At 38.5% G+C, this 11,695-nt stretch overlaps 1 protein-coding gene and 1 long non-coding RNA gene across 2 annotated transcripts in view; one reads left to right on the top strand and one right to left on the bottom strand.

Moving 5' to 3' along the window:
- Positions 1 to 49: 49 nt before the first annotated feature.
- The window catches only part of ank2b (ankyrin 2b, neuronal), a 155,770-nt gene continuing 144,124 nt past the window's right edge, over positions 50 to 11,695 (top strand). Inside the window, exon 1 of the mRNA XM_051115055.1 lies at positions 50 to 1,308. Within this exon, the coding sequence (XP_050971012.1) occupies positions 1,240 to 1,308 (69 nt within the window). The 5' untranslated portion in view covers positions 50 to 1,239. The remainder of the gene's footprint in view (positions 1,309 to 11,695) is intronic.
- LOC127168301 (uncharacterized) overlaps positions 6,255 to 11,695 on the bottom strand; it is a 43,168-nt gene continuing 37,727 nt past the window's right edge. Inside the window, exon 3 of the long non-coding RNA XR_007828095.1 lies at positions 6,255 to 6,388. This is a non-coding gene — a long non-coding RNA (uncharacterized LOC127168301). The remainder of the gene's footprint in view (positions 6,389 to 11,695) is intronic.

Below are 11,695 nucleotides of genomic sequence, written 5' to 3'. Positions count from 1 at the left end.
TTTTTTTTTTTTTTTTTTTTTTTTTTTTTTTTGAATGGAGGTAAAAATGTTTGACTGGTCATCCTGTCTTAGTCACTTTATTCCAATAATATAACATCTGAACAATTGGCACATGGTAAAGGAAAGGAAGGGTCAAGTGGTTAACACATTTAAAAAATGTGACTGCTCCTTTTCCACACCTGCTGTATGAGGCTTATATTTGTCCAGAGGTCAAACAGAACAGTAACAGTTACATAACTGACAAGTAGTGTGCGTTTTGTTCCACTGCACGTGCCAGTGCATTAGATAAACCAGTATTTGCAATTAATTCAGTTCATTCCTACAATGCAAATTAAAATGACTATATATTTAATATTCTGTATATAGGGCACCTTTATTTGTATGACCACACTGACTAGCACTATCAGATGAGAACAACATTTGAACTGAATTAATCTGGATGATGTAGAGCTGCTTTATAGCTGAACTGCATCTTGCAGCATGGACACAGGTATTGAACTGAATAGAATCAACATTGAACTGACTTGAGCTGAACAATGAAATTGTTACACTTTGTAGAACTGCTTATAGCTGAATGAAACTCATGAGTATGATGAATTTCACACTGTTATTGATCTGAACTGAACCATAACTGAACTGACTAAACTATACTAGCATACTATACATTCATGGTCAGCACTGGCAGTTTGGAGCGGCTTGGGAAAATGTTCGGGTGTTTTGTGGCGAAGACCTTAAGCTTTGCTTCTGCATTAAAACTGAGAGATAAAAATAAACCAATGATATAAAAGGGGAAACTTGCAGAAGTTTCCATAGCCAATTTACGTTAATATTTTTCTATTTGAAGAAATGACATTCAGAGGTCATTCACTATCAAGTACAAGACTGCAGTAGCTGCCCGTCCAGTGTGAAGGTAGTTATCTCCTACAAAAGCCACTCTCACTTCGTGTGTCTGTGTATGTGTCTGCGCGCTGTGAGTCGGTGACAAAACTGTTGCTCGGAGGGTGTGGAAGGGCGCACTCAATAACAAACCAAAAGCACCGGCGACGGAAGATTACGTGTCGCAATTAGCGCCCACTGTCCCTGTAACATAGTTACTCTAGGTCATTCAGATGCGCGTAGTAGCTGAACAGACGGACGGGATATGTGTGGTATTTTAGGACTGTTCTGAAAGTCCTTGTCCGGTTCGGAAGAAATTACTGCAGCGGTGTGTCCTGCTCTTGAAGGTGCATATAGAGGAACATGGCTTCTCCAACATCATCGTACGGAGTAGACCTCCAGTCTCCAACAGCACACGACCAGCCTCCTAAGGTAGACAACATGCAAGTTGTATTGACTTTACAAATGCGCTAACACACTGAATGTATGATGTCAGAGCGCAATGCGTTTCGTAATGTTTGTTTAGAATGTGGATTTTGTGCATTGATTGTTAATATCTTTTTGGCGCAAAAGTTTAACTCGATTCAGCATACAGTTTGCACACCCAATGCCAGTTTTATTATTTACATAACGACACCCACCTGTCCCGGGACGTTTATGGTTGGTAAACTAAAATCATAGGCTACTTTACATAATGAGAGCAATGACAAGACAATTACTATGGGAGGCGCTTAATGTATGATCCCATTATAAACACTTACAAACATTACTGTAAACATGTCCATTTTTTAATAGGACATTAGTCGTTGGTCTAATTGGAATAACAGGACAATGTACATTTTCTGAAAAGATTTATTTATTTGATTAAAATGTCAATGTTACATTCTAATGATTCAATTATATTAAATAATTATAGTATGAAAGTAAAGCATCCAGTTGAATTGCAGTAAAAATAAGAATGGACAAGGGCTTGCATAAAACACAAAAAACAGGTTTTAGTTTCTAAAATGTATTCTCATTTTCTCTCTGATTAAGGGTTGAAATATGATCAAGACTCTTTTGTTTGATTCGCTCCAATTTCTTTTTTTTATGCCTCTTTTTAGTAGATTACAAATTCCTAGTCTCTTTGTACTCTCATTTAATCTCAGAATTTAAGAAATATTGAATGATGCACATACCTCCTCAACTTAAAGATGTCTTGAATGTCAACTTAGGTGTTGTTCGTGTCTTTTGTTAAAAAGGGTTAAATCTGTGCTGATCTGTGAGTCATGTGGGTTTCAGCAGGTGATGGCACAGTCATTAAAGTCTCCTAAGGAGGAGCCTGTGCTCAGCTCCATGGTGGCAGATTGCTTGGCAGGGCTGTCTGTCATAGGCACTGGTACACACATACACAAACAAACAGTGTGGCATATGTATATTCATACTGTAGATAAATAGGATGTTCAAAAGATCTACACTGAAAGTATCTTTTTTTTTTCTTTCTTTTTTTTTTTCAAATGGTGTAAGTTTTTTGAGTGTGTGTACACTTGTTCTGCCTTTGTGTCCCTCATTTTTAATGCACATGGGTAAGACCAAGGGGATTTAGTTGCTGTGTACACAGTTAATTGATGGAATCCTCCAATGTTTGTAGTACATAAAATATTGCAACTGACCAAAGACCCACCAAAGAATAAAAATTCTGTCAACCTTTTTATTATCCTCATGTGTTTTTTTTTTTTTTTTTTTTTTAAGTACTTTTACCATACAATGAAAGTGAATTGAGACAGGGTCTTGTCTAGCCACCATCATGTGTAGTCAGTTTCTAAGTCTATGGTTAATGTGGCTTAATAAGACAATTTTAGATGATTTTACAATGTAAAATTAATTTTACGCACCTTATTGATGATGCATATTATATACAGGCAAGGAGATATGAGTGTACTGCCTTAATGCATTAAAGGTGTACTATTATGCTTTTTTCAAAGTCTTGATTTTGTTTTGGAGGTGTACTAGATCATGCTCTCATGCTTGGTGGTTTGAAAAACGCATTATTTTTTACATAATTTACATTATTACAATACCTTTCTCCCAGCCTGGCACAAATAGCTCGATTAGTTTTGGGTTTAATGAAGGCCAGCCTTCCAAAAAAAGGAAATGTGTTATGATTGGTTAGCTATCCCAGTGTGTTGCGATTGGCGAACAGCTAAGACGGTGTTTCAGTACTGCCACACCTCTTGTCAAAGCAGTGAATCTTACGTTTTAAATATGGGTATTTTTCTTACAAAAACACATAGTTTCTCTACAGGAGACCCCCGGGAGCCGTGTGAGGCACTTTTTATTATGAATGGATGCATTTTATTAGAGTTTACTAGACTCCGATTGCATTCGTCTGAAAGGAGGAAGTCATATACACCTAGGATGCATGGAGGGTGAATAAATAATACCCTACAGTAGTGTTGAGTCCCATCCCCAGCCTGCGAGATTGCAGATACATGATATTATCATGCTAATTTATTTAATTATTTTACATGCTTAGTTTCATTGACCGAAACCAGCTCCAGCATAAGGCTAAAAGCAGCCTAACATTATCAAAAAACATCATCACTGATCTGCCTAGCCTATTCTAGTGCAAGTTTATGTTTTTTAAAAAACACTCACATTCTAAGTAAAGTTATCTACACTGTATGATAAATAAATCTCTTACCACACACTGCACACGTCTGCGCATTACGGCTCTGATCGGAGTAGATTACGGCTTTGGCACGTGTTTCGACCCCCTGTACTGCACACGTCTGCGGTGCGTTACTGCTCTGAAGTGGCCAGTCTAGTCAATGCTTGTGTTTATACCCACTGCGCTGCGGCTCGTTCAAGCGGCTCTCTGCGCTGCATCGCTAAAGTTAGGCTAATCCCCCACCACGTCTCTACACACCGCATCCCCCAACAATTCGAATTTCCGTAGGTGGGATTTAATTTAATGATATTCTAATGGACCTTGTTGTGACATCATTGTATGTGGAAAACAAACGTTGTAGTCCAAAGGAGCCGTTCATTGTAGTTCTTGGACAGAGTTTTTTTAAAAACGAAATATCTCCCTTTGGAGGGAACTTTTAGATTTGTAACTTTGTAGATCTTTTTTATGCTTAAAGATACACACCACAAACTGACTAAAATTCAAAAAGTGAAAAAGCATAATAGCACCCCTTTAAGCCATATTAAACATTTTCTTTATAATGGTTTTCTCTCTTAGTGTTAACCTGATATGAAAATTAATTAGTCATTTTTTAGTGCAAGATATTGTCCCTTTTGAGTTACAGTGAGGTCACCTGCAGTTCATCTGACTGACTGCTTTAACTTCTAGACTAGCAAATTCTTCACCATGTAGGGGGAAGTAGATTAGTTTGGGATTAAGACAATTATTTTATCCACCCTCTTAGGATCTTGTTAATCAGGAATATCTCAAATTGTTCACATGATTGTTACAGCCCACTTATAAAGTTCACAGACCAGTTGCATTTGTCTTGTTAGAAGCAAGCATTCATGAGCAGTGCGTGTGTGAATGGCTCCTTGTTGGTTCCTTCCGGAACAAAGACACAGCCTTGTCTTCTTTGCTGTAAAACCATTTCATAGGGCAAGCCTTCTTGGCTCTTCTTTTTCTGCTGCTTTGTGAAAATTCTTTCCCACTGACTAACTTCACAACAGCTTCAGTTTGTCACCAGTGCCAGTTAGACAACGGAACAAATGACTTTGGTCATTGTCCCAGGATGCATACTAGTCCCATTCACTTTTTTTATTTTTTATTTTTTAATAGAAATGGATTTGACAATGGATTTTTTGAGATTTATTTGTGTGTGTGTGTTTCCTTCTTCAATATCTTTGATTATAATCAGCAATATAAATGGGTATAAATAATTAGAATATTTATCTATTTAATAGTTTTTGCAACATGGTCCTGGTATAACTTATAAGTTTAAGGGCAGTGGTTAATTTAACAACCCTACTGGAATTTCAGCAGTCACCATAATTCACTTTGACAAATAAAGCAGGCTATATATTTTTGCCTCCCTTCTCATTTCAATTAAAGACCCCATGAAATCAGAAAATGGGTTTTGTGGCTTTCAGTCTGTCTGTTTATTTTGTGGTAACCTGTAAGACAAAATTAATTTCTTCTCAAGCAAAACAACCAAAACTATTGATGATTTATGTTCATGCTGGTAGATTATGTATAAAGTGTTGTCGGATGCTGATTACAAATTGCATGACAAAAATTGCAGTTAGTAATGTAATCTATTAGATTACACATTTTAGGTAATTGTTTGGGTATAAAAACAATCGAAATAAAACATCTGAACAATAAAACACACACACACATAAATATACACTGACCAAAATTATAAACACAACACTTTTGTTTTTGCCCCCATTTTCATGAGCTGAACTCAAAGATCTAAGACTTTTTCTACACAAAAGGGCTATTTCTCTCAAATATTGTTCACAAATCTGTCTAAATCTGTGTTAGTGAGTACTTCTCCTTTGCTGAGATAATCCATCCACCTCACAGGTGTGGCATATCAAGATGCTAATTAGACAGCATGATTATTGCACAGGTGTGCCTTATGCTGGCCACAATAAAAGGCCACTCTAAAATGTGCATGTGTGAATTACACTGCAAATGACATGAATTTGAGACAGAAGCCTTTCAGATTCATAGTAAAACATGGTTAAATACAGAGTGATAATTCATATCATAATTTGTTCGTCAGGAGTTCATTAATATGTTCAGAAAATAACCATACCAGCAAATCGACAGAAAATGTTGAGTATATACTGCACAGTAATGTTTTTGCCGTTTGTCTTAAAAGTGAATTTATGTAAATCCAGTTGTCAATTGCTGTGAGGTCTTTACATTTTCTATTTTAATTTTAGCCAATAAATTGAGTAATTATTATCAAGTCACCGTTATTTATATAACATTTTTCCAATACAGATTGTTTCACAGCAGCTTTTCAGCAATAAGCAGCAAAACAGTGATTTCATCATTTCATTACTTATAGTATCTGTGTAGTAAAGTCAATAATATTACAAAATATTAAGTGTCCCCAGCCAAGCAAGCAAAAAGTGGTAAGGAAACCACTGGGGACAGAAAAAACAAAAAACAGAAATCAGGCTCAGTTTTCCTCTGACCAGACAAATGAACATGATGTGATGGTGTGGTTTAATTTCAGGCTGAATCACAGTTTGGACTGTGAATTTATGTATTTCAGAATACTTCATCCAGTTCCTTTTCCTTGGAGACTGGGATACATTATGCCAACGTTTATTAGGAGGGGATGGGGGGTTGAAGTTGGCCATAGGGTCTGTGCAAAGGACATGTGTGGCTCTTGTGGTCTTTTCTGAAGATGTAGTCTATAAGGTTTTCGCAGGTGATCTGTCATAAAGCTTGTCTAGTTGTCATGGTCTCTGTTGAAATTCAGGGCTGTTGTGGTCATCCACCATCTGGTCTGGTTACAGACTGAATCCGGCAGCTTATGGTAACCTTGGAATAACAATGAGACAGACAAACTAATATTAGCGTAGATGCCATTCAATATATGATGTAACAAGTACATTGGATATTATGGGAAGTGTTAACAGTTCCGGTTGACCTAATTAATGCAGGAAAAGGATCTACTGCCCAGTCAGTTTAGATATTCTGGGTATTTTTAAGTGGTAGAATTTTGAGATTGCAGTGGATGTGAATGACTACAATGCAGTAAACCATTTAGGACTTTACAGGTAATCAGCAAAATTTTAAAATGTTTGTGATGTTTAATAGGGAGCCATTGCAAGGTTGACAGAAAAGGCTGATAGTAAGTAGTAAGATAGTTAAATAGCAAGTTCTGTAGTAAGAACTCTTACTGCTGCATTTTGGACCAGCGGGATTTTTATTAAGCCACACAATACCATAAAGCATTACAATAATCTAGCCTTAAGGCCATGAATGTATGCATTAACTTTTCTGCATTTTCAAAGCATATGTGGTAATTTAGATATATTTTAAAAACGCAGTTTTACAAATGTTGCAAATTCTTTTTTTTAGGATTCAGTAGTAGGAAATTACTAGTCATTTGTGTCAACCATGCATATGGTCAACTATACATTCTGTTAGTTTTGTGTAGGGCCTGTGTGAGGTAGGGAGCGGGGCCCCTCTAGATCCATTGGTTATTGTGTTCTGGTGGGTTGGGTACCCTTCTGTCCGTTTGCGATTCTTTCTTGGTCCGTGGCGACTGCACCAATAGCACTGCCCTAAGAATGTTTTGCGAATTGGTATGTTATGTCAGGCTGTGAAGAAATATAGAGCTGAGCATCATCAGTATAACAATGAAAACTAACACCATGTTTCCTAATGGTATCTCCCAAGGGTAGCATGTACAGATCGAAAAGTAATGGTTTTAGTACTGATCCTTGTGGTACTCTGTACTGTACTTGTGATCGATATGATACCGCTTCATTTTCTGCTACAAATTGATGATGGTCAGATAAGTCTGATTTGAACCTTTACACTGCAGTTCAAAGTTCACAGTATGTTCAAAACTGAGATGATTTCACCCCAGAGCTTCTCTTACTCTTTGCGGTTGTGGTATGTGTTTATACAGACAGTGTTACTACAAAAACTCAAGAAGCAGTTTCCTCCATCTCCACTATCCAGCAGATTGGCTGTTGTGAAAGTACTGATGTAATCATATAGCCGTCATCATCCCGATTTAAAATCCTAAATATCAAACATGTTTGATATTAATCGGGGTGGCCCCAATTTGTGTGAGAGCAGATCGGGAAGTGAAAGATTTGATCTGTGAATGCCTCACATTACCAGATAATCTGAGCTGAACATCGGGACCGATCAAGGTGCTCAACAAGATTTTTGCTCCAATTCTTGGGAGGGGGAAATCAGGGCAAAATCGGGCTAAACATCCTGTAGTGTGAGCCCAGCCAGGTATTCACAGCCTTTGCCATGACACTGAAAATTAAGCTCAGGTTCATCCTGTTTCCACTGATCATCCTTGAGATGTTTCTATAGCTTGATTGGAGTCCACCTGTGGTAAATTCAGGTGATTGGACATGATTTGGAAAGGCACACACCTGTCTATATAACAGCATTTTTTTATTCCAGTCCTTGCACACCACCGTTCTGCATATTTTGTATGTATCTCTTATCACGTACGACAGTTGTTCTATTGGAACGTAAGTGTCCTGCGAAGTGGACATCACACGATTTTCCACCATGATTTTAGTTTGAATCAAGCATATATGTTCCATTTAACAGTCATTAAAGCGTGTGAGACATGATTTCAAACTGCATTTATTTACAGATGCACAATTTACAGATGGAACAATGAATACTGTGTAGGGACCATGTCAGTCGGAGCACAGTTCATGCACAGAGCTCAATTCTGACGAGCTGGTTATCAGAATCAGGTGCGTTAACTAAGAGAGACATGCAAAATATGCAGAGCGGTGGGATGCGAGGACTGGACTGATGGACTGATTGAGGACCACTGCTATATAAGGTCTCACACCAAGCCATGAAGTCCAAGGAATTGTCTATATACTTCCTGTATCCTTCCCACTGGGGAGGGTATGGAAAACATTCTGCAGCATTCAATGTCCCAATGAGCTTAATGGTCCCCATCATCTGTAAATGGAAGTAGTTTGGAACCACCAGGATTCCTCCTAAAGTGGGCCACCCAGCCAAACTGACTGATCGGAGGAGAAGGGCCTTAGTCATGAAAGTGACCAAGAACCCAATGGTCACTCTGAAAAGCTCCAGCATTTCTCTGTGGAGAGGGGAGAACCTTCCTAAAGAACAACCATCTCTGCAGCACTCCACCAATCAGGCCTGTATGGTAGAGTGGCCAAACGGAAGCCACTCCTCAGTAAAAGGCACATGACAGCCTGCATGGAGTTTGCCAAAAGGCACCTGAAGGACTCTCAGACCATGAGAAACAAAACTCTTGGGGCTGATGAAACAAAGATTGAACTCTTTGGCCTGAATGCCAAGTGTCATGTCTTGAGGAAACCAGGCACCACTCATCACCTGGCCAAAACCATCCCTACAGTGAAGCATGGTGGTGGCATAATCATGCTGTGGGATCAGCAGCAGGAACTGGGAGACTAGTCAGGATCGAGGGGAAGATGAATGTAGCAATCTACAGAGACATCCTTGATGAAAACTTGCTCTAGAGCACTCTGGACCTCAGACTGGGGTGACGGGTTATCTTCCAACAGGACAACAACCCTAAGCACACAGCCAAGACGCTCCCTATCCAGCCTGATGGAGTTTTAGAGGTCCTGCAAAGAAGAATGGGAGAAACTGCTCAAAAATAGGTGTGCCAAGCTTGTAGCAGCATACACAAAAAGACTTGAGGTTGTAATTGGTGCCAAATGTGCTTCAACAAAGTACTGAGGAAAGGCTGTGAATGCTTATGTACATGTGATATTTTTGTTTGTTTGTTTTTAATAAAAAACTTTTTACGTTGTCATTTTATAGGGTATAGTTTGTAGAATTTTAAGGAAAAAAAATAGTTTAATCCATTTTGGAATAAGGATGTAACAAAAAATGTGGAAAAAGTGAAGCGCTGTGAATCCTTCACGGATGCATTGTATACTTCTTTGAAACTTTTTTTTTCCATTTCACCTATCTCCTCCCTTCCCTAGCCCAGTAGGAAATAAGAAATGACAAAAAAAGTTCTTAAACAGCTTTTATTTTTTCCATCAAAACCACAATTTTCACTTACATACATCTGTGTGACACCTTTTAGCCCTGACAACTTTTCAAAAAGACTGTTTTTAAGGTGTCATTTGTGAGGCTTATTGATTAAACCTTCAAACACTGGTCACAGATTGCACATTGGTCCTGGATGGCCAAATCCTTTCTCTCATCTTCAAGAAACTGCAGTGTCTCCAACTCAGCTTTTCTATGTATAGACTTACAAAACCTCAACACTTTTCTTCTTCAACGAGCCCAAGGTCTGCTGCTGACTGGAGCATTAGTTCATGGATTCTCCCCCCCCCTCCCCCCGCCCTCCTGCCAACTGTGGGGGTAGACAGTGCATTTTGAAGAATGGATGGGTTACACTTGCCAAGATTGCCTCATTGACTTCTGGTTTGAGTTCTAGAAAGCTACTGAATCTGCTTTGGAAACCATCCCTAATGGCCATAATGGCAAAAGGTCAGAACAGTGTCTGATATTGGAGGAATAAGCTCAGCATAGTAGCAGGATGACTGGCCCTATAATGATCAATGGCAGCCGCAAACGGCCTTAGTGTACTCTGGTGTACTCCTCCAGCCAATCCAGTTCAGTATCCCTGAAGGAAGGTAGGTTCAATTTAGCCATGATATCTCATGATAAGTTTTTATCTGTGAGTGTTCAGCTGGTTAAGACTCATAGAGAGAGTTCCATTGTGTTGGACATGATCAACACCTCAAAGAGCTTCTTGACATTCTTTGGTCTACCTGAAGAATTTCACAAAGCAGAACTTTTACCCACTGTGGCACTGTTCAGACAGGAGAGACTGGAATTGTCTCTCGTGGCTTTCTTTGCATCTGTGGTGGCCACTAAACTCAAAGTGTGGCAGGTACACGGGTTAGCAAAACAATTCCACTCTCATTCTCTGAATTTGAAGAATCAGTGTGTTTGAAAGAAAGACCCTCATTGCCATCCTCCTCGCCTCCTCCTTCTTCTACAGTGATGGCTTTTGCCATGTGTATTCTCCAGATGCTGGCTGCCATGTTAACAATAACTCCAGTTAAGTCTCATAGCTGCTTTGAACTGTGACTTGCCTGCTTGTTTGTTTATTTGCAATTAACTCTCCACATCTGGGTTCATCTGTACATTTCCACTTCTGTGTGGTCTGTGACAATATTACTATATTATAATTTGTACAAACATTTTTGCAGACTAAAATAAAATCCCAGCATAAATATACTGTAAGCGTATTACACCAATACACAGCTGTCTGTTTTGTACACCAGAAAACACTTTTATGTTATCAAAGTGCAAAAACTAAACAAAACAAAAGCTGTGTACCCTGTTGAGCCTGTAATATGTTCTGTTTTTTAAGTGTTTGCTTTGTTGTACTTTAAATAACAGCTTGCACAAATACAAAGTTTGAAACATTTAGAAGGCCACACACATATTAAAGAAATAAATAATAAAAAACAAAACAACAACAACAAAAAAATTAATACAAATAAAAAAAATTCTCGACTTGATAACTTGAAACTTGAAATGCAATTCATCTGAATTTTAATGTCTAACATTAGTCCAAATACATCACAGCTTAAGAGTCAAAATTATTGGACTTTTGCCAGTGTTTCTTTGAAAGTCAGTTGCCCCTTTTGATACCTGTGTGTTGCTGTAAGCTGTTTTATCACACCCTAAATATCAGTGAAGATTCGAGAAGGAACGAACAATTGGCTCGTTCTCATGAGCCATTGGTGCTTGGATGGTGCATAATCAGTAATGCACAGCTGAGAGACAGCTGATAACTGATGTAAAATACGGATACTAGTTTTGTTGAACATACAGTTGAACATGCATCCCCCCTCCCCCGTATTCAGTCCCACCTTTCCCACCCATTAGTGATGCCCCTGCCCATAGTTAGACCTATCACTTTCTCTGAAACCACCCTCTCTTTAATGAAACTTGATCTTACCCAAGGGTGACAAGATAAGCTTTCTGCTATGTAAGTGAGTATAAGTAACAGGAAGAAATGAGAAATAGGAGATGCAGTCCAGAAATTTTATTTATAGAAAATAGGCATGCACACACACACACACACATGCGTATATATTCTGTTGGCAG

The sequence above is a fragment of the Labeo rohita genome, chromosome 7 (genome assembly GCF_022985175.1).
Source record: "Labeo rohita strain BAU-BD-2019 chromosome 7, IGBB_LRoh.1.0, whole genome shotgun sequence".
In the NCBI taxonomy this organism is placed as follows: domain Eukaryota; kingdom Metazoa; phylum Chordata; class Actinopteri; order Cypriniformes; family Cyprinidae; genus Labeo; species Labeo rohita.
This window is presented reverse-complemented; position numbering and strand designations above follow the sequence as displayed.